Source organism: Staurois parvus, unplaced genomic scaffold (genome assembly GCF_062004578.1).
Source record: "Staurois parvus isolate SC_StPar_1 unplaced genomic scaffold, SC_StPar_1.0 ptg000264l, whole genome shotgun sequence".
NCBI lineage: Eukaryota > Metazoa > Chordata > Amphibia > Anura > Ranidae > Staurois > Staurois parvus.
The window spans coordinates 4,907,090-4,933,985 of NW_028318060.1; the positions used below are offsets into that span (position 1 = coordinate 4,907,090).

Here is a 26,896-nt window from a genome sequence, read left to right on the forward strand (position 1 = left end):
CTTGCTCCCTCCTCACAGGATTTGACTGATAGCAGTAGGGGCCACTGACTTCTACTACTCTCAGCCACGTATGTGAGAGAGGGACAGATGAGAAAAGCTGCAGATGGGCACAGTGCTAGATCGATGTAGGACTCAAGTAAGTATTTAGGAAGGGGGGATAGAGGAACAACTACTGAAAGGTTTTGCATTAAGGTAAAAAAACATTTTGACTTTATAACCACTTTAAAACTGAACTCTTGGAAGATATACAAGACATACATTTTTGCAGTCTTGTATTCATTAATATATCATTAAATGTACATTATGAAATGTAACAGTAGAAGTACCTGAATTTGACCTAGTATCAGCCTCTTGCCGTTCCGAAGAAGTAACAGCACATAAGGTCTGTTGAGTGACACAGCAGAACCTCTTGGGCTCAGACTCTGTATCTTTCTCTTGCACTCTAACTAAAATTCCTTAGATTCCTTACAAAAATATGTTTATGGTATTTCCATACCTATAATGGCAATAAACTATTATAAAAATATTAGAAACAGTCTATGGCCACCGCTCCTCCTTACCAGAGCACAGCAGGCCTGAAGAGAGATATTTCATTAGTATTGTTTCAAAGGTCTATAAGAACCTGTCAGTGGTTTTATGCTTCAGCATCAACCGAAATCTCAAACATTAGCTCGGACATTTTAAAGGTTGGGCTCACATTTAATAAAATAATACATGAACACATTTTGCAGGGAAAAAACTTTCTAGTGGCAAAGGAAAACCCTGTGCTACAAGATGCCAGAGACATAATCTTCTCAGAGTCATTGTACCTGTGTGATTGGCCCAGTACTTTCACATGAGTTGAGTGACATGCTCTTTTATACCTGGAAATACTAGGTATTTTCTTCGGCTCCCAGCATTGAACAGAGCATCTGGGATTCAAAGAAAAGGTAAGTACATGCTGTTAGGGATAGGCAAAGCACAGGTTAGATTCAGACCCAACTCCAGCGTAATGAAAAAAAAATAACAAAAATTATGCCACAAATAAAGTTAAAATTAAAAAAAGGTCCACAACAGTAATTCATTTTCTCAACTGGATGGTGCCTGTCCTCTGGCTTGAATGACCAGAATCATTCAGCCTACAGTACTTCCTTTAAGCCCTGGATGTCATGAACCCACCTTCTGGGGGGTATATCATCCAGCTGCCTTGGGTGCACAGAAGAATCCTCCCACTGTCCTGGGCAAAAGAGGAGGAAGAGAACCTGTAACATTAAGAGGCTGGACAGAGGTCCCCTTGAAAAAAGGTATGTATACATTTTTTTATTTATCAAAATGAGTGTTGGGGTAGAGAAATTGCCATAGTTAGGCTTTTAGGTTCTGTCCTTGGACCTCTACTATTCTCTATCTACACTTCTTCCTTGGGTCAGCTGATAGCTTTCCATGGTTTCCACTATCATTTCTATTCTGATGACACGCAAATCTATTTCTCTACTCCTCAGCTCACCCAATCTGTTTCCTCACGTATCACCGATTTACTAACAGACATATCAGACTGGATGTCACACCACTTCCTAAAACTCAATCTATCCAAAACTGAGCTCATAATATTTTCTCCCCCACGTGCCTCTTCCCCTGATTTCTCAGTCAGGATCAATAGCAACACTATCAACCCATCCCCGCATTCCAGGGTGCTAGGGGTAACCCTGGATTTTGAACTATCTTTTCAGGCCCACATCCAATCCCTGTAAAATTCATGCCGCCTCAACCTCCGCAACATCTCCAGAATATGTTCCTTTTAAAAAGTGATACCACAAAGCTCCTAATTCACTCCCTGGTTATCTCTTGCCTCGACTACTGCAACTCCCTCCTCATTGGCTTGCCTTTACATAGACTATCCCCCCTCCAGTCCATCATAGGTACTGCTGCCAGGCTCATCCACCTTACCAACCATTCAATGTCTGCTACCCCTCCCTGCCAATCCCTCCACTGGCTTCCACTCGCCCAACGAATAAAATTCAAAATATTAACAACAACTTACAAAGCCATCCACAGCCCCCAGCTACATCACCAACTTGGTCCCAAAATGTCAACCAAATCACTCTCTTCGATCCTCCCAAGACCTTCTGCTCTCTAGTTCTCGTGTCACCTCTTCTCATGCTCGCCTCCAGGAATTCTCACGTGCTTTTCCCATCCTATGGAATCCCCTACCCCAATCTGTCTGGCTATTTCCTAATCTTTTGACCTTAAGACAATTCCTGAAAACCTTTCTCTTTAAAGAAGCCTATCCTGCTTCTAACTAGTAAACTGCCTTTTATTTCCTCCATCAGCTCATCCCCCACAGATTTTACCTTTCGTATCACGCAACCCTTCCTCCTAGATTGTAAGCTCTAATGAGCAGGGCCCTCTGTTTCCTCTTGTAGCAAATTGTATCATAACTGTCATGTCTACCTTCATTTTGTAAAGCTCTGTGCAAACTGTTGGTGCTATATAAATCCTGTATAATAATAATAAGCTAATGAGCAAAGCAATGCTAAACATTGTTTCATATGTCTGGGCCAATTTACACAGAGCTTTACGCATATATTGTACATTCACAGTCCCTAACCCTCAAGGGGTGTACAATCTAAGGTCCCTAACTTACATTCATACATACACATATTAGGGCCAATTTAGACAGGATCCAATTAACCTACCAGCATGTCTTTGGAGTGTGGGAGGAAACCGGAGTACCTGGAGGAAACCCACGCAGGCACAGGGAGAACATGCAAACTCCAGGCAGGTGGTGCCGTGGCTGGGATTCGAACCAACGACCCGAGTACTGCAGGAGGAAGTGCTAACCATTTAGCCACTGTGCTGCCCCATTTTATTGAATGAGATCGATTCATTCAGTATTGTTGTGATTAGCTGTGATTGCCCACAGCTAATCACATGGTACAGATGAGCTGTAATTGGCTCTGTCTGTACCATGTGATCACTGTGACCAATCACAGCTAGCAACACAATTGTACACATTGAATGGCATGAAAGGTAGTCATTCATTCCTTACAATTTTCATGTGATCTGCTGTCAAAGTGATCACATGGTATCAACAGCAGGCCTGTAGAGTGATCTGATATCAGCTGTGTTCATCAGCTTTGCCATCAGAATTGCTGATTTGAAACAAGGATACAAAATTAAGTTATATAACAAATGATTCAATACTGCATATCACTGTTACAATCTAGTTGGCTATCATCAGTACAGTGTAAAGAAACCATGGCTACTATGGAGTAGGGCTTTGAGTCTAATGAGAAAATAAATGAGAACGGTATATGGTGAATTGGGTTGAAAAATCTAAAACAGATTAGTGGGGAGCTTTTTGGTTCCATTAAGCTTTTTTTCACTTCAGTATAACCCATCTATACCAATAAATTCTAATTTAGATAATCATGTATTTCACAAAATCACGTTTCTCAAGATGTAAAACATGTTTAAATGTACATACAATGTATTAAACAATCTAATCTTGAGTAATCTTCTGATTCAGCAAATTCCTCTTTTCAGCAAAATCTCCTATTTATTATAAAAATATCTCTGAACGTCAATAATATGACAACCAAAACAAACCCATGAGAAAAAACAGTACTTTATTTTACTTTAAAGGGTTTATAGATGAACAAGGGGACTTAAACTTCCAATTTACCTCATGAAGCATTTTGTGAGCTTGTTAAAGGCCAACTAACAGCTAAATCAGAACTATTTATTCCTACACTAATTTAATTCAAGTGGGTATTTAAAATCTCATAACTCTAAATGATGCTTCTTCCAGATGGTAAATTAATGTAATTTTAGCAAGAAGAGAAGTTGCACAGATATTTAGTATTTAGAACACTTGCTGATTTAATGCTCTGCATCCACCAATGCACAGATGTTGCTTATCATTTTAGTGCCAGCCTGTCTCTATATTTCCACTTACTGTGATCTGTGGAATGAAGATTGGAGGGTACAGAACATCTAAGTTGTTTTTATTATTATCGTCATGTTAATAATTCAGCAGTAATATATGCAGTTTCCAATTATATATATAAACTCTTTTTTTTTTCTCTTCAAAGGGTTTGGATGGTATTCCAGGCCTTCCAGGTCCAATTGGCCCCAAGGGAGAAAAGGTAGAATATACTTTCCATTACATTTCAGTGGCAAAGAAAATAATTGTTCATATAAAAATGCAATCATTGTTTCAAGGATTCTCATTTACGAAGAATGCAAGAGTAGCTAAAACATCATATCAGTATTTATACACAATTTTATGCACTTTACACAGTTCACTGGATGTTAACAATGCATGTTATTGGTATGAACCTTGAATGTAATTTAACACATAATGGCTAAAGGTTTTTTTGCCAGTGTTTCTCTAGCATTATTGGGTGCTATTAAAATATAAATGTTATTTTTTTTTATAGATTTCTGTAGTATGGAACATGACTAAATGAGGACTTGAGTACATTTATTTTATAGCACAGCATAAAAACAAGATATATAATATACCCAGTCTCATTCAACAGAGTTAAAAATAAGAAAAATTGCATTTACTGCCATGGTGTACTAAACTTCCAACTGTTTTTGCATATAGATATATAAAAATAACTAAGAAGTTTTCTGTTAAACCGATCACTACACTCCAGTGGTTTAGTTGCTGCTGGAGCAATGTGTGAACCATAAGCCTATTTTATCTCCATTGCATACTTCTTAATATAAATTTACAAGAAAATTCAGAAAAAGTGGTTAATACATAGACAGACCTAAGAACTCAAATACAGTTGTATGGTCTCCTGGATCCAGAAGAGACAAAGTAAGTTAGTGGGTTGTGACATTTTCTACCATCTACCAAACATGAAAGTATCAGTTTTGAATAGGTTGTACCTATATGCTATGTTACATAATTTCCTTATAAATACTTTGACAAATACAAGATCAGCTTATGTCTGTAAAAAGAGTTTAGTGTAGTGTCAAAGCTGTCCTAGCCTTACCCAAGCCAAATTTTGCATCAAGAAAATTTTATCTTTAGCTCTGTATGGTAATAATTCATCATTCCCAATCTGTTATGTATGTTGATCACTAAATTATAGTGGATAACATCTCAACAGTAATGTTTTAAACTAATCTAGTAGGAGCAAATCATTCAATAGTTGTAGGTGTGATGCAGTCAAATAGCACTTGTCTACCTGGCTAGAGTCTTAAATTTGGTAATTATCTTCAGTTTAATGGCTAGTCAAGTCCTCAGGAACAAACATCTTGTCTGGCAGAGAAGTATTTAGATTAAATTTACCAAACAAATTAGCATTATCATTATACCAGTTCAATAGTTTGAACCATATTGAAGCCCTTTTACTCCTAAGATAGAAATAAATAATTTGTCATTTTTTTTTCCTTTTAAAGGGCCATATTGGACCACCTGGTCCAGCAGCATTACCTGTAAGTATACATAAATAATTACTATCAAATTCACAATTTTTTATTCACCTGAATTTCATGTTTTATACTATCATACTGTATGTGAGGCTGTTTATGTTGACCAACCATTGGACTTTTTGTACTAACAGACTTGAGAGAAGTATACTGACAGATTGTGGGCTTTATACACATAACAGTTACATATTAGTGACTAAACTGATAATATTGTTGTATCAAAAGTTGGTTCTCCAGCATGACCATTCAACAGAAGCTGGTGATTAGCTGGTCATTGCACAGACAGCAGTACACACGGACCAAGATTTGGACAGCTCCTGCTTACGGTTCCGTGTATACCCTGCTTATAATTGGACTTCCTTAACCCCTTGACGCCGACGTAACACAAATATGCAGCCTGACAGAACTGGGCTTTTTTCCGTGGGGCGGCATATTTGTGTAGCTGTCTTTGTGCTGGGAGTGCGCTGCATGGCATGCTCCCAGCACAAAGACTGCAGTGTCACTGAGAGCACCGGGTCCCGTTCTAACGATCGAGACCTGGGACTCCCGATTCTGGGTCACATGATTGCTGTGATAGCCTCTGATTGGCTATCACAGTGATCAGTCACTGTACAGCCCAGCCCCCTAGTTTTTTTTCTCTCTCTATGAATGGAAGAGAGAGATACATTGTAAAAAAAAGATAAATACATAAATATTAAAAAATGAAAGAAAAAATAAGGAAAAAATACCTAGATCAAGGTTTGATCTAGTTCAGTGCTAGGGTTAGTGTTTGCGTCAAGGTCAAAAGGTCAGGGTCAAAAGCCAGAATTAAAAAAAAATTGGTGTCAGTTAGTGTCAATGTCAGTGTCAATGTGTTTTAGGTAAAAAAAAAAGACAAAAACAAAATGCGCACTGTTTCTGGGCTGTACTACGGGTACAAACAACAAATAACATACACATATATGGTATCGCTGCGATCATCAAGAGCTGGAGAATTTCTTTTGGGTTGTTGTTTGGTGGTAGGTTATGGTAGTAACAAGAAACACACAGCTAAATTGAAAAAGATATTTTTTTTTTACTATTTTGGGCCAGTTTTCCTTTGATAATAATAAAAAATCAGGAGATATCCATTACCATTTACCACCAAATGAAAGCCTCAATTTATCCTGAAAAAAACAACGTATAATTCACCTGGATGTACAAAGTAGCTGTGATGATTTTACTAACACATGTCAACGGTGCAAAATTGTGCTTAGGCATTTAGATTTGTTTTCCCCTTAGGCGTGAAGGAGTTAAACATCAGCTTGGATATAATATAAGGATTAAATAATTATGCTGAGGTCATGTGAATTATAAATGTAAGTGGCAACTGATCCACAATAGGACATTTATTGCAACACTAGCCGGATCACTTACATTTTGGTCCATTCAGAAACTAACATGTTTGAACTACATTTTTAAATACTGTGTTTTAGGCCCACTCACCTAAGATTACACTTAAAATTATTTTTGAAACAATATATTTTTGCAAAGTATAATGTGAATCAGCATTGCTATTTAGCTGTGGTGTGTATATATATATATATATATATATATATATATATATATATCAGTTCTAAAAGTAGCCATGGCATTCTATGTGTGAGATTGATGCCCAGGTGCTCACTCAATATCAACCAAAAACTGGTTTAAAGGCACTCACGGATCTTGAATTTTGAGAAAGATGGACTGAGCTTCATCAAAACATTGACAATAAAAACACCACTGTTTTTGATCCTCCTCTAAACCAATTTTGTATATATATATATATATATATATATATTGTTATAAGATAAGTTATGTGAGGATAAAAACAGGTGATCATTTTAATTTAGATGTGCTAACGCTCAAGAAAAATTGAACACATACAATATATTCATAATAACACAAGAACTCTTAAAAATCCAAAAAATAAATACCTCAAATAAAAGTATTTCTTTCTCAATTATATACTTGCTTAAGGTGCAGCTTTTTTTTATTGTTATTTTTGTTCCTTTTTTGCATTCAGCTTAGAGAGATACATGATGTTGTGGATTCGGAACTTAATTCATCATGGTTAATTTGTGCAGCAGACTTGACAACATCAAATCCCCTTTGACAGTTCTACATCTGTATTTCGACCTTTGTGTGTTTAATACCATCCATCACTCGTAACTTTCTATCTGAGATTTTCATAGTTTACCTATCCATGTTAAATAGAATCTGAGGCTTGCTAGCATTTTTTTTCCTTTTTTACCAAACATTTTATTTGTTGCTTCCTAACCTTGTTGCTCTAATGTTATATCGACATTTTTAGAATGTGTTAATTTTCTCATATCCCTGATCATTGATTTTTGCAAAGAAATGTAACTGGCCTATAATGTAAGCTCTTGCTGAAAATCTTGGGCTACAGAATTTCCTGTAGTGAGTAACCTGGAGTTAATTAAGGCAAAGATTTCATGGGCTCAATGCACAGATCTGCCACAGAGCTTTAATTGCTCTACAGGGACAGATCAAACTACTCATTATTCAGTTATTGTTATAGAGATGCTGCTGCATCTGATTCCCTAAATTGCTTCAGGAAGACAGGTGAGAAAAGAATAAGGCAAAATGAGACATTACTGAGGAAAGGAAGCTACTGAATAACTTTGAAAAAAGATTGTTGTTTTAGAATGTGAGAAAAGAATGCATCCATCATTAGCCACTCTATTACCATGTGCTCATGGAATTCCCATGATGCACGTGCTACATGTCACTATTCACTGATTCCCACTAAGTCACTCTAATTGATTTTATATCATTCAGTTATCACTGCTAGAGGTCAATAATGCTCTCTGTGGAAATGACTTTTTTTGTTTAGAAACTTTGTCTTGTTGTTTGTTGAGTGGCATGAAGCAAACATGTATTTGAATTTCTTCTCAGAAGGGATATGTGTGCTATAGAGGAGTAGCTTAAAAGAAACTTGTACTGATGCCATTGCTGCCCTTACAGTTTGGAAATTATGGTTTATTGGTCGTATTGCCAATCCAGGCGCTTCAGTAATGAGCCACTACCCTGAAACAGGTTTGCAGATCTGGAATTCTGGCATCACTGCATAGTTCTTGATTTGTTACTAAAAATATTAAAGCTAAGTATAGATAAACCGATAGTAGTTTCAGAAAGAGGTCAGCAATTGCAGCTTACATATTTTTTTTCAGTGGAAGACTCCTTTGGTTTGCATTATATCAACTAGTAAAATGCAAATTTGTCCAGCTGATAAATATGAGACTGCAGTTAGTCACTTGGAAATGAAAAACGACTGTAGTTTTTTTAATTATTATTGCTCAAATTCATAGGAGAGGTATAAATATATCACCTTTAAGACTGCAGGCATGTTTTTACTTACCCTAGACTGCACATTAGGTGCTCACTTGTTGGCTTCTGAAAAATTCTAGCAAATTTAGCAAATGATCCTCGGTGCATCTAATATCATCCGATTGGATCCTGCTAAATCAAAATAAATGAATGTATATCTAAGAGACTGATATGTGAGAACATGCATGGGATGATTCACAAAGTCAACACTCCCATACTTCAAAATATTAGAACTTGCTTCTTTATAAATATATAATTGAGCAATATCTGTAATCAAGAACATTTGAAATGTTACTGATGGAAAATTAAAGGAAGGGATGTCGGAGGTAATCTATCCCCTTAGTTGGTATTACTAAAAGCCTCTCAGTTTTTTTGTTTTATCAGAAAAATGTTATTGCGAAAAACAACATTGCATCCAAAACAGCAAAAGAAATTTCAGTTTCCAAGTCAGTCATGATATAGCAACATACAAAAGAGCATTACCAACAACATCCATATATTCACAGGTTATTGAGCATTGGAACAAGTGAAATATTATAACAAAACAGAAAAACATCATTGCATATCTACAAAGGAGACAGAATATAAACTGCATGGCATGTATTACAATCAAAGCAATAACCTGTCCACCACTAAGTCAAGAGGCCTTAGTCCTGGAGTATCCAACTAAGTAGACCAGACCTTCTAAAATTTGCCAAAGCCTCTCAGTTTAAGTCTTATATTTTTTTCTCCAAATGCTTAGAATGCACACCATTCAGAGCCAGTTCAGACAAGACAAATGCTTTCAAAAAAGTTATTTTATGTATTGAGAGTGTGTGTGTGTATGCACACGTGTATATAACCGATTTACCATAGGCATTTTTGCAAACATACTCCCCACTTTACCTAGTGTAAATCTCTATTTTCACAGGGCGAGACTTTGTTGTATAGTTTAATTCTTTTTTCCACATTTTCAGATTTCAGTTATTTTTTTATAAAATGTAGCAATATAAATACAATATTTTTGATTTTTTTATGCCTTTAGATCTCATTGTATCAGACATTATTACTTATTACTTATCAGACTTTATTAAGGAGTGTGCAGTAAAATATAACATTTAGATTCATGACAATCTTCTGACTTCATTGTGGCCAGCAGTGAATGCAGAGGTTGAAATCATTGGTTTTATTGAATCTCTTCCAGTGGAATAAATGAAGCCAACTGCTGACTCCACAGTGCATATACAGTATAATAGCTATAAACAGTGTCTTGAAGACTAAAGAATATTGTATTTTAAGTCAGCAGGTGCTCCACTTAACCTGCTAGTCTGCTTACTTATTGTAGCATTAATCATTCTGATTATAAGACAAATGGTGCAAACCATATCCTGTAAAAGCAAGCTGGTCCCACATCCCAACAAATCAACTAAATTCATTCACTTGTCAACATATATTTTTGCTATGATGTAAGTATATTTCTATATCCATACAATCCAAAGGAATGAAAATTTGATGTGTATTACTTCTAAAGAGCTGAATGGGTTCAAGAGCATGGTACCGTTGATCAAATGAATAGTGAATAATATGACCGCACCCCCCCCTCAAAAAAAAATAAATACACAGGTTTGTGTGATCACTAAAACAGATCTTGTAAATGTTTTTAAACATGTATGTTTGTATATTGGCTGGCTTATGTTACGAAGACTAGGATTGTTTCCATTTATCATATTGATTTTCATTAATGATTTCAAGCTCAAGCAATTCCTCTTCAGTCCTGTGGGGGTTTATTTGCATGTTTTACTTTGTGTGTATAATATCATTACACTGACATAAAAAATTTAATATAATTTTTTCCAACACGTCTGGAAGGTGCTTCTATCATTCGTTATTATTCTTCCTATTTTGCTAGGCATGTCAAACATTCAATCTTTCATAGTGTGTAGTATGCATTTTACTTTACATTTTCTATATGTTGTTAAATAATATTGTACATGTATATTTGATGTTATGCAGCAGTTGCATAACATCTGTTGTTACATTTTTGTAATAGCCATTTAAGTATCCAAAGATGCTGCAAAGCATTTCACATTTGCAGCCTTTAGGGACCATTAGCAGTATATGTTTTCTTCCCTTCCAAGTAGGCACACAGGTGTATTAATTAGTACCACTTTAAAGTTTCCGTATGGACTAGTTGGTGTGAATTTTTTGCAACATTACCAATTGAGAAATGTCTACGACACTAGTAATTAAGATAAATGAACTTTGCAAGGCAAATCCTGTCCACATGCCATAGATTTCAATGGTGGGAAATGAAGACCAGAGATTTTAAAGCAGAGGTATGCAGACAGCATACAACATATTGCCAGATATTTTTATGGAATAAATCAAGCTCATGGTTACAAACAAGAATATAAATCAAGGCCTGCACTAGTTTACCCCTGCAGCCAGTAAAACCCCAGAAATCTCCAAAGTTAGCTGTCTCTTGTGGTGAAACCTTTGAACATTATTATATTCAGATTTATTGATTCAACAAATTTACTATCCAGGCATCCATTAACACCGCACTCCAGAGTTACCTTTGGCCACCTCCAGAAATCTTAATCCTTTCAGTTGAGAACATCTACATTCCTACATTATATCCCTTCATCCCAGTTTTGGTCTTCTTTGTAAATATCTTCCTTCCACCTCAATTAGTAGGACTCTTCTTCCAGGATGGTTTTCTTCTGGTCAGATGGCATGACCAGCATACCAGAGTCTGCTTAGCTGGTATTCATTTACAAGTGATGCATTAATTCTCTTACATATAGTAAATGCAGTATTTTCCCACTACTGTAATAGCAACAAGAAAGTGTTAGTAAGCACATGCCACTGGCTGTCTGAAAATGGTTCTTTATTGTAAGCATCAGTTTATATACTTCTTGGTAGTGCTAGTATTCTAGCTAATATTTTAAAATGGAAAAGCAGGCAGAACTAAGGCCAAGTAGTTGTAATTGCAGGCCTGTACATTCACTGTATATGCCTAGAGCTTTGACATATTTATTACTTGCATGTTTGTTCCTGTCTCTAAAATGTCAAACAAATGATAAACATGGATTTAAATGAATAACAACACATTTATGTTACTAGTTTTATTATGGTTAAAAAAAGAAATTTACACTCAATATCTATGGCAAGTGTTGCATATTTTGAGCATTTGCATGTCACCTTAGAATCAACAAATGTGGTAACTGATCAACCAATGCACATATAATAAGAGGCATATACATTAACTGCAGGTGAATCTTCCACGTGCATGTATTTTAAATGACAGTGATTGATCCACCAGCAGTGAATGTTTGCTAAAAATTATATTTACTGCTTTATTTAGGGCTGGATCACAGCAGTTGCAGTCCAGTGCATTTTTATTCTGCCTCAAAATACGTGGATGGGGCATGTCCAACAAATGGCTGCATAGTGAGAGCATTAGGCACCGCTGGGGATGCCAGCCTGTAACAGACCTGCTGAAGCCTGCACCATGGCCTTTCCACTGTCCTGAGGCTCAGGAACCGCTGTGCTATGCCCCAAAGATGAATGGAGACCCTGCAGCTACAAAATCTGGACAAGTTCTTCCTCCCACTAAACAGAGGGAAAAAAAAAAACCCTAAACAAAATTTGGCTTCCAGGGTAATATTATGACTGGCATCCTTGCTCTGTACTCATGTCTATCCGCCCATGTCTACACCTCCAGCACGTTATCCAAACCTTTTCCTATAATGAATGGCACCTGACAGAGCCACCCAATCTTAACCTCTATTTTTAATCATGATATAGCCACTTGCAAAGGCTATACACTCTCACCGCTCTATTTTTGGGATTCTGCTTCCGTTCTATAGAATTATTCTATTTGGGGATGATGTGGTTCTACTCCTCACAGATCCACTCAAGTCCTTACTTTGTGCCCATCAGGTCCTTATCTACTTCAGTAGAATTTCTTAATACAAAGTTAATTTTTTAAATCCATGATATTGAACCTTAGCGTTCAGCGCTAACATAAACTCTTCCATATATATCAAAGGCATACCATACCTGGGCATACCCTAACCCCACATACAGATTCCCTAGTGAACCCCAACTATAAAGCTCTCACCGATGAAATACCTACTGATCTTAAGCGCCTCTCAAAATTCAAAATGTCTTAGTCTGGGAGGCTGGCTTCTTTCAAAATGATGAACCTATCTCAAACACGTCAACCCACCTAGTTCACTGCCTTTGAAAAAACTGACTTCTGTACTCAAAAATTATTTTTGGTGAAGCAAAAGAGCTAGATGCTTATATGTACAATTGGTTAAACGAAAGAAAGCTGGTGGTGTGGGCCTGGTAGTCGTTACCAATTCTTACATGGCTGCCCAGTTGGATCAGCTTAAACATTGGTTTAACCTCTCCCAAGAAATCTTATGGTTAGATATATAATCAGCTCTGGCATCGGCCCAGGATCTACGCACACTTTTACTTGCAGATCTGCGGCTACCACAAGAACTGAAAGATAAAATAATAGGCATAAAAGATTCAAAATGTCCTTCTGTGTGGGATCCAATGTGATTGGATTCAAATGTCCATATGTAGAGAGCACAAGGGCAAGCTGTCCCAGGAGCTGCAGCAGGCTCTATAGTGTGAAATATAAAGGAAGAAGAAAGGGCCTCTGCAGTATATCAAAAATTTATTGAAACCCAAGATAGGGCCAGTCACATAAAAAAAGATAAACAGGCTCATCTGGAATCTGGGAAGCCAAACGGAGACACTAGGTAGTGCATCATGTCACATGAGGAAGGAGAAAGCTGGCTGGTCACTGGCTGTAGGTCTGTGGAGTACAACGTTGATGTGAAGACAGTCGGGCATGAACGCTCTCTTCTCAAGCATTCTCAAGCAAGATGAGTTCAGAAGGCCTAGAATCCTTGTCAGTTATTTATTGCTGTCTGTGTCTTTTTAAGGTAGATTCACCCTCTATATCTGTCCTGGCAACCACTGTCAAGAAAAAATGTTATGGAAAATCTAGACTATAACGAAAAATATTTAGCAGGAGCAAAAGCTAAATCTTCCAATGGGGACAATTGGTGGCAACTATCTAAAATGACAATTCCACTCACTTTAAATATATTTAATTTTTTAATATTGTGTCTCTGGGAGAGGAAGTGAAGAGAAATATCCCAGATACAGACAAAAAGAAAGAAACTCACAGGAGTTTTAACCATTAATATACTAACCAAAACTTACAAAAAAATAAAACGACTTTACAGTACACTTTAGGGTATTTCTGATCTTCTAGTAAAGTAAATAAAGCTGATTGCTTAAATATGAGAAAAAAACAATCACAAACTCAGTGCTGTTGCCAGTAGCAACCAAGCATGAATTATCTTTGATTTTATGGACAAAGAAAAAGAAATCTATGATGGTCCACTACAGACCACAACACTATTTTAGTGCCTACTTTATTTTCTCCGTTTTTATTAAATGTGTGCGATGGACTTGTGAAACCTGATTGGTATTTAAGCTTTTAAAAGCATACTTAGACCTGGAATATTGAAGACGAGCAAGGGAATTAAAAGAAGGCTGCTTTTTTTGTCAAACACGAGCAGACAATTACTGTGGTATTCAAACATTGGTTCCCTTTAGGAATAATACAGTACAGCTCGTTTTCATCATTCAAAAATTGAAACATTCAAAAAACAAGAGCAAATCTGATTAAAAAATGTTTTTACCTTTTGAAACTATTCTAAATTTCTACTGAGAAAATGTTATAGATTAATGTGAGTAATGTTTTGCTATTTTCCCCAAGGCCTCTCTTAGTATGCTATCAAACAGAATAATTAAATCACCTTGCTTATCTTATGTTATTTATATTCTAGATCTCTGCAGCTGGTATTAAAGGAGATAAGGCAAGTAAAAAAATTATTACAATATATCTTTAGTGTCTGTTCTCTCCTTTCTTTATTTTTTAGCATCTGTGTATAATATTAAGTCAACTGATTCAATTTTTATTGTGTTTATTTATTTTTGCACCTGTGTTTACTCGTAATAGGGAATTGCTGGTTCAGAAGGTCCCCCAGGAAAAGAAGGTCAAAGGGTAAGTCATTTTACACTTCACTTTTTACAGAAACTCCTGAATCAAGTCCTGTAAAGTCTATTATACAGGTAGACTGAAGCTATTATTTTATATTATCAGTCTGCAAGCAGTGGCTGAAAGTCTACATGTATTTATTTGCTTTATTATACATTTCTTTAGAAAGTTTCCTAGTTTACTCACTTTTATTTCCTAGTTTACTCACTTTTGTAAAGTTTCTTACAAGTGGGAGTGTCTTTTAAGTAGTAAGAGGTTTAGCATCTCTGAAATATACCTTACAGGGTTTTACACAGCTTTACATTTTAAAAAGTTTACAGAAGGTAAAACAAAAATAGATACAACCTAAATGGTTACTATGGGATACAACTCATCAGTATCACTAATGAATAGGATTTCAGTATATTGCGGTCAGGTTAGTAAAGAATGAAAACTTAATAGCTGTCAACTTTAATAGGACAAGGTCCTCTGACACCCAAGGCAAGGATGCCAATGTTATTGAAAAACAACCTATTAGCAACTCTCTTACTGTAGGATACCCAAATGTATGACTGTTGTGCTAAACCAATACCATTCATGGAGAAGTCAGGGACAATTTTAAATGTTTAATAAAATCTAAGGATTAATTTATACGACTGTCTGAAATAAACTGTCTGTAACTTAGAAAACAAATACAAAAATTATTCATCTAAAACATCCATCTTATAAAAAGTATAAAAAATATAAATTATGTAAGTTCTGTCTCCTGGTTTAGATCCAATAAAGTTTTTCCCACTTAAAGTGATACTTTAGTCAGAAAATTAACTCCTGCTAGATCACTTCAGACTGGCCCCTTTTGCAGGTATAGATGTGTAAAACAGTGAAAATAAGTGCCTATACTGTTTTAAATCCAGTAATACACTGTCTCACCCTGCTCTGTACATGCGCAGTTGCTCTCTATATTTTGGCACTGATGAATTTGAGGTCGATCTACTAACACCTAAAAGATTCAATGCTGCTCAGCACTCTGGGCTTCAACAAAAAGGCAGCCTCTAGCAAGTATAAATGAGAACAATGCTGGAGGCAATTTACAGCACACACTAATTTTGGTAGCATAATTATTAATGTACTTCCTTGCTAAAGGACATTATTTTTGTATGAAGTTGTCATGGGTAAAGTTCCACTTTAACTGTATTTTTTAAAAATGTTTATTTATGGGCTAGCGGCTAGCCGTATAGCATTTACTATAATGCCATTAAAAAAAATAGTAACAATCCAGTGTTAACAGGGTCCTGAAAAAAATGTATCTGCTACATTGACCCTTTGCCCCATCACTGGGACTCAGTTGCTTCAATATCCCAGTAAAGACTAAATACAGACATTTTCAATTCTTCCTTTATTCGTGACATAGATGATAAGTATGCAAAATTTTTTTTTTTGTAGAAATATTTCTGTTTCTCTACTGTTTTTGTACTAGGATATACATGACTCCTGATAAAGGTACTCTGTGTTTAGTCAGCAGTAAATTTTATGTAACTAGATTTCGTAATAATCTAATCCTATCCTTTTTCATTTCATTATGTAGATTTTTTTCTTAATAATATGTGAGGACAAGAATAGCCAATTCTCTTTGGATTTCTGAGGGGGCTGGCTAACTTACAGGGGATCTTTTGGAAGCATTTTCTACACATTTGGCCCTGCCTATGTAAGGTTCTTATACAGAGGTAACTTCATTGTAGCCATAGAGGAACTACATTTCCCCCCTAAACTCTGTGTAGTATCCTATGTAAATGAAGGAGGAGATTTTCTAAAACTAGAGGTTACAAAATCTGGTGCATCTCTGCTAGAAACCAATGAGCGTCCAGGTGTTATTGTCAAACCTTAATTGGACAAGCTGAAGTTAGAAGCTGATTGGTTACCATGCCCAGCTACACTAGACTGAGTGCCCCAGTTTTAGTAAATTTCCCCTTAACCCCCGGTCACAGAAGGCCCAACTTTGAAATTGTGCGACTTACAGTGAAGTCTCACGAATTCAAAGTTGGGGGACATGCTGATTTCAGGTGCGATTTGTAAGACATCTGACACAGATGTCTATGCAAATCGCACCAAAAATAGTACATGTACTACTTTAGAAATCGGTGCAGCTCCGACCAAGTCTGAACCACACCGATTTGACCGCTGTAATTGCGGACAATAGGGTGCGACTTGGCATATGATTTGCAAGTCGCATGGCATGCAAATCGCATGCCAAGTCACACCTGATGTGACCGGGGTGTTAAGAGACTTTTAAGGACATATCTGTGCACCTGAGGAACTTCCATAACGACTGGTTATAGCTAAGGTGCTTGCAACCCAAGAAGAGAAGCCCAGGGCCTCTGATAAGGGGGTACCACTGTCCCTCCTGTACGGGACCCAGGTCCTTCAGCTCAAGAGGGGGGCCTGGGCAGCTGACAGGCCTGTCTGCAGCAACTAAGCTACATTTTGTTTCACAGCCTCCTGCCATTCTATCACAGAGCAACTCGGTGCTCTGAATGTTAGCTGTGCTCCCACTCCTAAAGTTTAACTTGTTCATGTTTCCTTCTGTTTACCTCTGATTGTAACTTTGTTTCTCATCCCTTCCTTTCTGAAAATTCTTGCCCTACTCACTCTGGCTCTCAGATATCAGCCCCCCCTTCCATCCTCCATCTCTGCAATCATGGTCCGATCTTTCTCCCTGCTATCTCTGATTGTGCCTGGTGCCTCCCTGCAGCCCTTCACTCCTGTACTCCTCGTTCTGTCTGTCACTATCCTGTTTCTAGTGTGCCAAGCCTAAATATCTTCCCTGTTCTCTCTTCCATCACTCTGCCTCCCTGACACAGCCACAGCCGACCAGCTGTATTCTGTTCCTGTAGCTGCCTTTTATCCTCTCCCAACAGGGCTTAGTATTCTTCACAGCTACAAAAGCCTCTCATTCCTATATTCTATACAACTGTGCTCCCCCCTTCCCCACACTGTCAACAACTATTCCCTCTGAAAATCTCTTTATCACTGCGCAACTCTTTCTATTAACTGTTTACTAGCTGATCTAGTCAATGTGTAACATTTTCAATCACCTACAGCTCAGATCTAGCATTATTCTAAGATTCCCAATTAAATCTCACCACTAGTCCACTTGCATTCACAATTCCAGTTCTGTTCCATTCCCTTACCTATAATAACTTTTAGGGTCTGCTCACACAGGGGCGGACTGACCATTCGAGCACTCGGGCACTGCCCGAGGGCCCAGGGTCAGTAGGGGGCCCCATGAAATGCCCCTGGTACCTTTTGATAGGCTTTTTTGGGTGTACTTTGAGTGTGGGCAAGGACACAGGGGCCCCATGATCCAATATTGCCCAGGGGGCCCAATGAGTTGTCAGTCCTTCCCTGTGCTCACACCATGTGTGGTGGGGGAATGCATGCACCACAAGGAAATGCACTGCACTCTGCTAGATTTGTGGATGTGCCATTAAAAATTCATGACACCTGTGCACAGATACATTCACAGCCACCAAAATGTGCAGGACCACAGTACCATGTGGTTAGGTGCAACACGCTTTCAACAAATCATGCCTGCAGTATTTTTGTGCGTTCCCACGTGTTAGACAGCCCATTGAAATTAATGGACGGGGGGAATTTTTTTTTTTAAATTCCACATTCACTTGGGTGCTCTGGTCCATACAGCCTGAATGAATGGGTTGTTCACATGGCTGGAGCCACCTGTTATGCTATGGAGATGCAGTAGCTTTATGAGCACAGCTACAGGTTTTATTCAGACAGGTGTACAGGTGTGGGTAAGTAGCCCAGAATTGAAAATACTTTGCCAGCTCATGTATATGTATTTCAGGTGTGTAATTAGATGTTTTTGTGTTTGTGTCACAGGGACATTAGACTCTTGTAGTCATTTTCTCTGTTGCACATGCATTTAGACCGGTCTTGGTGTTATTTTAATGGTTTTAGGTCTGTGTGTATTGTCTCATACTGAGGTGATGGTAAACCAGGGTGACTGCCCATATGTCATATTTATAAGTGTAATAAAGTATATTTTTGGAAATTTTTCTGAGTGTCACATTCTGTTCATAATGTAGCCGCTTTTCTGTGAATCTCTTTTCACAAATCCTCCTTTTTGCGTGTAATTAGATGTTTGCCTGGAGTTTAGCCTGAAGCTCCATATACTCGAAGAATTTTGGGCAGGCCCAGACTGGCCATAGGCCACACCAGGCATTTGCCCGGTGGCTTGGGGCCACAGGGCTGCATGTACATGACATGGGGCGCAACGTAAAACAGATGCGGCAGCTGAGCTGCCCCTCGTCTCGAGCCTGCGCCACTCCTCAGTCTCTCCGGGACTGCTCAATCTGACCATCGAAGCAGGGGGAGGAGCTGGGGGAGACCTCATTGCCTGATGCCAGATAGGTGTCACTGCTGCCACCACAGACACCACAGGGAGCTGGCCTGGACTGAATAAAAGTGACTGAGTGCCAGCCTGCCACTGCCAGTGAACACTTACTGTTAGAACAAAATTATAGGACAAGTTGTATAGACCTGCATGACTGGGCTGTCTCTGTGCTGGACTGTGCTGTCTATTTGCTGGACTGGAGTGTATCTTTGCTGGACTGGGCTGTCTCTTTGCTGGACTGGAATGTCTCTTTGCTGGATCGGGCAGTCTTTTTTCTGGACTGGTATGTTTCTTTGCTGGATTGGGATGCCTATTTGGATGGGGCTGTCTCTGTGCTAGATGGGGGCTGTCTCTGTGCTGGACTGGAATGTATCTTTGATGGACTGGGCTGTCTCTTTTCAATATAGGGATTTCTCTTTGCTGGATTGGGCTGTCACTTTGCTCTACTGGGCTATCTCTTTGCTGGATTGGGATGTCTCTTTGCTAGACTGGGCTGTCTCTTTGCTGGATTGGGGTGTCTCCTTGCTGGATGGGGATGTCTCTTTGCTGGATTGGGCTGTCTGCTGGACTTGAATGTCTCTTTGCTGGACTGGGCTGTCTCCTTGCTGAATAGGGATGTCTCTTTGCTGGATTGGGCATGTAATTTTGCTGGACGGGGCTGTCTCTTTTTTATATGGGGATATCTCTTTGCTGGATGGGGATGTCTGTTTGCTTGATGGGGATGTATTTTTGCTGGATGGGGATGTCTCTTTGCTGGATGGGGATGTCTGTTTGCTGGACTGGAACGTCTCTTTGCTGGATAGTGCAGTCTTTTTTCTGGACTGGGATGTCTCTTTGCTGGATTGGGATGTCTGTTTGGATGGGACTATCTCTTTGCTGGATTGGGCTGTCTCTTTGCTGGACTGGGCTGTCTTTTTGCTATATAGGGATGTCTCTTTGCTGGATTGGGCTGTCACTTTGCTGGACTGGGCTGTCTCTTTGCTGAATTGGGATGTCTCCTTGCTGAATGGAGATGTATCTTTGCTGGATTGGGCTGTCTGTTTGCTGGACTTGAATGTCTCTTTGCTGGATTGGGCTGTCTCTTTGCTGAATAGGGATGTCTCTTTGCTGGATTGGGCATGTCATTTTGCTGGATGGGACTTTCTCTTTGTTGGACAGGGCTGTCCAGTTGCTGGACTGGGCAGTCTCTTTGCTATATAGGGATGTCTTTTTACTGGATTTTGATGTCTCTTTGCTGGATGGGGATGTATCTTTGCTGGATTGGGATGCCTCTTTGCTGGATGAGGAATTTTCTTTGCTTAATTGGGCTGTCTCTTTGCTGAATATATAGGAAGCACTGGCAATAGCAAGAAAGGGGGGCAGCATTGTGATAGGGGGCTGTGATTGCTAGGGGCACTGTGATATAAAGCAAACTGCACTGTAAAGCGACACTGTAATCAATACAGTGCCCCTTTACAGTGCAGTCCCCTTTATATTACAGTGCCCCTTTACATTACAGTGTGGAGGACCAACTCTGTGAATATCCTGTCACCAGCCACCCTTGATAACACCTTGCTTCTATTCCCCCCCCTTGGTCCCTGGAGAAATCAGCCGATCAGTATAAAATGCCCAGGCCTATTTTATGTCCCAGTCATGGCCTGATTTGGGGCCATAACCGTCAGTGGTTTCTGATGTTATAATTATTAAAAATATGATTGCCAGCTTTCCTGGATTAGAACCTATAACAATCTTAGATGGGGCTTAGGGTACCTGTAAACTTTCAACTATTGAATTACCAAAAGTCTCAGCATGATCTAGCTGCTAACAACTGTTATAGCTTTTCAACAAATTGTGTACCTACTGTATGTTTTTCAGTACCTAATAGAGACTAGGCCCTCAATATGTACATTGCATTGGCAGTTACTAAAAGGATATTGCATTATGTTAGTTCTCTTTCCTTCATTATTTTGGTGAAAAATGCTCTCTACTGTTACCAGTTTAGTACATGTGTTTTTTAGGCTACTGAAAAGTACTTGCAAGTTGCAGATTTCATACCAGCTGAAAATGAGCCAAGAAAAAGATCATTAAAAGCAGTATAACAGATTATTAAAACTACAATACATGCTTGAATTTTGCATACATAATGGTGGAAGCAATTGAGCTCCTAATGAGAAACTGTGAAATATTTAATATAGAGTCTGAGCTGACTTTTAAATTGAATCAGAACATTTGAAACGAATTGGAAATTTGTAAAAGAACTTGTTATTAGTGAAATTCATCTTTGAAAATACTGTATAATACATGGATGTGAAAGATGTCAAGGTTGTCTTCAAATAAAAAATCTTGAGTGGGCAGTACACTCTATTACAAGTACAAGAAACGTGGCTGTTCTTGCTCATTTTGACAATAAATGAGAGAAAATTAATAACGTTTATGTGGGAATATCATTTGTATAACTTGTATGTAGATGACCAAAGTAGTAAATTTAATTTTGGACTTTTACCCCCTTAGAGAATTTTGTATAGGCCATTCCTTAGGTACATAAAAAGTGACAGATGTATAGTCATTATTTCCTTCACAGTAAGTGCTAACTATAGTATATGTGTGTGTTCTATAAATATACACTTAGGTCTTATCATGAATGGTAGTCTCCAATGAAAGGATATGAACAAACCTTACATCTTCCTTCTTCTCATTCAGAAACTGCCCAGAACATATATTTATATATTTTTATTTAATTTTTTTAAATATTTCAGTATTTGTTATGTTATCATTTTTTCATCCACATGGGCTTTTTATCATTAGAAAACATTCTTGAGCTGCAGCCAAGTGACTTTGCATAAACTGAGATGATGCCATTAGTCTGCTGTAGACAGGATGAACTATTTCCTCATTCTCCTTTTCCCTTGTTATCAGACTGCCACACTGTCAAGTCAGAAAATAAGAGGCTGAAGCAGGGTACTGATCTGTGTTATACATGTGTGAACACAACCAAAAACTTCACAGGCACCAGTATTTCCATGGGAATTATTTCACAGCCAGTATCCCAGTCCAGGAAGCATATAATGACCTTGGATAATGCCTGAACCTTCTGGAGGGAAAAGCAGATGAAGGCATTGTCAAGGGGTATCCTGTGATCTTTAAGATAGATAATAAATACCTAGAAGTGGTACCCTTGCACATTACTTAACATGCATGTTCTAAATATGTCTGATGCAAGGTTCTCTTTAACAACACAAATGAAACAGTAACTGTAAGCCCTTTTTTAACAATCAACATTTTTGCAGGTTCATAAATCCAAAACTTACGTATATCTAACTGTCCCTGGACATTGACCTCAGTTTGCAAAGTGTTATAGCAAAACCTTTATCTCCTCAGTTTTATGTTAACCATAATTGATGACCCTAGACAAATTCCAAATTAGCAAAAAATAAAAAACAGTTGTAACCAGGGGCAGACTGACCATTTGGAAACTCGGGCATTGCCCGAGGGCCCGGGGTCAGTAGGGGGCCCCATGAGATGCCCCTGTACCTTTTTCATAGGCTTTTTTGAGTTTGGGCAAGGACACAGGGGCCCCATGATCCCAATTGCCCGGGGGCCCCATGAGTTGTCAGTCCGCCCCTGGTTGTAACGTACCTGGTGATGGAGCCTGAAGTGCAGAGAAATGCCTCTTTCACAGCTCTGACCTAGGAGCCCTGATAAAGTAACAGGGAGTGGCAGAGCACAGAGTGGCACAAGTGCCTGATAAGACTTCTGCTGGTGGATACTGATGTGTGTCTGGGTATGCAGGAGCAGCTGGCAGATGGCACACTGGCAGAAGAGCAGGAGCTGGAGACAAGCAGGGCTTAGCTGGTTCAGGTGCAGGGAGAAGGATAAAGGCAAGGTCAGAAAGTCCAGGTTGGCAACTAGCAGGCAGATCAGGCATAAATGGCAGGCAGAAGAGTAGTCAGGAGTCAAGCCAGGGGTCAGTGCAGACATCATTCAGGGAAAGTCAGGAGCAGTTTAGGACAGCAACAGAAGAGTAATACAGGAACAGATACGTAAATGCACTACACCAAACGGCCCTGACAGAAGGAACTAGTGCAGTTTAAATAGCCCGCCTGGTGCCAATGCGCCCTTGCACACGCACACCCACTAAATGGTCACAAACAGGGCCTACGGGAAGCTTGCGCATAAGTATGCATATTTCCTGACACCAGTGGTGATTAACTACCATCAAAAGAAAGCTCTATTTGTGTGAAAAAAGTATGGAAAAAAAATCCTTTGGCTTCAGTTTTGTATGACTGTGCAACTGTCATTCAAAGTATGAAAGCCCCAAAAGCTGCAAATTGGTCTGGACAGGAAGGGGGTGAAAGTGCCTGGTATTGAAGTGGTGAAGGAGAGATGACACAACTGTGAAAAGGAGAGGTAGAGAGTGTATGCTACAGAGAGGAAGGAGAACTGAATGGGGATATCTGCAATATGTTTGGTGTTTAGAAAGTAGTTTGCTGTAGATTTTGTGTAAATGTGTGAGTTAGCGAGCGCACCTTATAAAGCTGCTGGTGCACAAAAAGGAACCACAGAGCCTTTCTAAGAATATAACATAAAAATGGGGTGACTGCTGCCAGAGATGATGGTCCGGACCTATATCCCAAATCCTCCAACCTGGGTGGACTCCTAAAATGCTGGGCTGAGATGTGGAGGCTCAGTGGCAGGTAATAGAGATGAAAACGCTCATGGTGCAGTATTGTGAAATGTATTTATTAGGGTATATATCATTATGGTAAACAGTAAACGTACAGGGTGATAATAACCTATACAAGTATAGTATGAATGAGCTCTTGAATGCACTGACCAGTGGATAAAAATGATGGCCACCGGACCTCCTGATCCGGTGGCGTGACGTCAAGGCGTGCAGAGGCTCCCCCTAGACGCGCTTCGTGTAATAACACGTCTCCTGTAGGGGTGATGTCCGGACCATCATCTCTGGCAGCAGTCACCCCATTAACCACCAGAGGACACCTTTACCATCAGGCCGCACCTTCACGGGACCTTCGGCTTCATGGAATTTCTATGTGCACATTAAATTGCACTTCCGGTGAGTGGGCAATTTTTCTACACCTTCATGTTGGGATGTTGGAATATACCCATTTGGATTGAAGTCATACATACTCCATCACTGGAATATACCTATTTGGACTGATACCATATCACCTCGGACTGTTTGTCATTCAGTTTATAGGACTTTTTTCACTTTTTGTCATATTTATGACTGTGTTTTATTTGTATAGCGCTGCACACCCCATTTTTATGTAGATTTTGTGCAATCGCTGAAGTGCAAGAGCAGAAGTGACACATAACTAAAGAATGCCACTTTATTGAAAGAACCCCAGCATGTGCTATACTAGCATGTGCTCCCCCATAAAGGTGGTCTAGCTTTATACTGTGAGGGGATGAGGTGAAATTGACAATTATTCTATCAGGAGTTAATCAAGAGTTAATAATAGGCACAGCAGAGCAAACACGGCAATAAAACTGTGAGAGGACCCAAAGGGCAGGGTACAGGTTAAGATCAGTCCATAATTTAGGCAAGACACTAAAGAACAAAATAAACCACAATATTGTGAACGGTGCTACAGATGGTAAAAGAAGCAACATAGATGCAGACTTTATCATAAAGACATTAAGAACAAGTTTGAGTGTGTATTCAGTTTTAGGTGGATGTGAAGCAGCAGAAGCATAGATGCAGAGCTGGGTGGACAAGTTAGTTAGCATTTAATAAAGGAAACCAATGCATACTTAGAAATAAATGTGAATTAGTGTTGCGCTACTCAATACATAAATAAACAATAACCATAGAATAAATGAAGTGCAGAGTGAAAATATACCCCAGGTATGATAATAATTGCTATAGAAGCAACAGGTGTGAAAACAACAATGAGTGTAATAAACTACAACGGGGTAAAAACGTGGCCAAAAATAGTAAATGCACACGTCAATATAGTGTGAACCACCAATGAATGAGTGGTCAATAGGTAAATAAAAATGTATAAATATATAATAAATATAGCATGACACAGTAAATGAATAAATAAATAAATAGTCCCAAATAACATAAAAAAATTGTGATTCTTCAGCACAAGCTGTGAAACAGCAGTGGTCACTGCAAACAAGCAATCCTTCACCAGCTAGCATGCACGTATACTTATGCTGCTGAAATTTGAGTTGGTCATCCAGTTGTTAATGTCCTTTGATCATGAAAGGGTTAAACAGTGATCACAATACTATGGCATCTTTTCCTCGTAAATGTTTTTTTTTGTTTGAGCAAATAATACTTCCAAAATTATTATCATTAAAGCGATACTAAAGTCTTGGCTTTTTTTTTCTCTTACTAATAACAAACATGTTATACTTACCTGCTCAGTGTAGTACTTTTGCACAGAGCAGCCCGGATCCTCCTCTTCTTGGGTCTCCTGCTGGCGCTCCTGGTCCCTCCCACCTATCGGGTGCCCCCACAGCAGACAGCTTGCTATGGGTGCACTCAAGCAGGTGCACTCCAGAGCCACAGCTCTGCATGTCCATTCACATGCAGAGCTTCAGCCTCACCTCATCTCCTAATTGACTCACTGGCTGTGATTGACAGCAGCGGGAGTCAATGGTTCCCAATGCTGCCTCAGCCAATGAGCAGAGGGAGTCCTGGGACAGCCGAGGCTCGCATGCACATCAATATATCAAGAGGGGGCTCAGGTAAGTGTTGGGGGCTGCTATACACAGAAGGTTTTTACCATCATGGATAGAATGCATGAAGGTAAAAAACTTGAGACTTTAGAACCACTTTAAAAATAAATACTTATGAAATGGTGGTGCTGCATAATTTTAAAATTCTTCTACAGTAGGTAGAGGAAATCCCTACACACACACACGTATTACCTTAGACTGTACGCCCCTTGAGGGTTAGGGATTGATGTGAATGTATAATATATGCACGTAAAGCACTGCATAAATTGACGGCGCTATATAAGTACCTAAAATAAAATAAAAATAAATTGTGTATGAACTTTTGATTTTCTTAAGAAGGAAGCAAAAAAAAACATTTCATCACAATGCAGATGTCAATTTTCAGTTCTGAAGATTCATATTTCTGGTGTAGTTGTACAAAAAATCTTTGTAAGTTTGAGTCAAAATGGCCTTTTCTTAAAACTGCCATATGTCTATTGGTAGTGACTATTTTTTATGAGCAAACTAATCTCAGTGCAAAACAAAAGGAATGCCAGCAAATAACAAATAATGTGCTTGGGGGAGGTAAGAAAACGACTGTGGAGAAAAGACTAAATAAGAGGTGGGCTGTAGAAATGTCATCCTGCATAATGTCATTGTAAAGGTAGAATCTAGATATTTCAGTGTTCAGATCACAAACCATAGAGAATTAAATAGTCTTTAGCTTCTGTGCATGTTGCTATAACAACCAATTGTTAAATTAAAAAGCAAGGACTTTAAGCACTAGTAATATCAAAAGTATAAATCTGTATTAAAAAAGTGCTTGGCAAGGTAATAAAACAATACAATTTAATCAAATGGAAATGGAGGTAAGAAAAAAAGGAAAAGTAAGTGTAGTCGAAAAAGTTTTGCCTTCAAACTAATCAGGGCATGAAAAAAAATGATCTGGGTTAGCTGGTAGCTAACATAATATATGTACTTGA

General features: G+C 38.6%; 1 protein-coding gene across 2 annotated transcripts in view; it reads left to right on the top strand.

Moving 5' to 3' along the window:
* The window catches only part of COL19A1 (collagen type XIX alpha 1 chain), an 895,475-nt gene that overhangs the window by 372,697 nt on the left and 495,882 nt on the right, over positions 1 to 26,896 (top strand). For both annotated transcript variants that reach the window (XM_089681326.1, XM_089681327.1), the window contains exons 14-17: positions 4,071 to 4,124; positions 5,395 to 5,430; positions 14,637 to 14,666; positions 14,810 to 14,854. In XM_089681326.1, the coding sequence (XP_089537452.1) occupies positions 4,071 to 4,124; positions 5,395 to 5,430; positions 14,637 to 14,666; positions 14,810 to 14,854 (165 nt within the window). The remainder of the gene's footprint in view (positions 1 to 4,070; positions 4,125 to 5,394; positions 5,431 to 14,636; positions 14,667 to 14,809; positions 14,855 to 26,896) is intronic.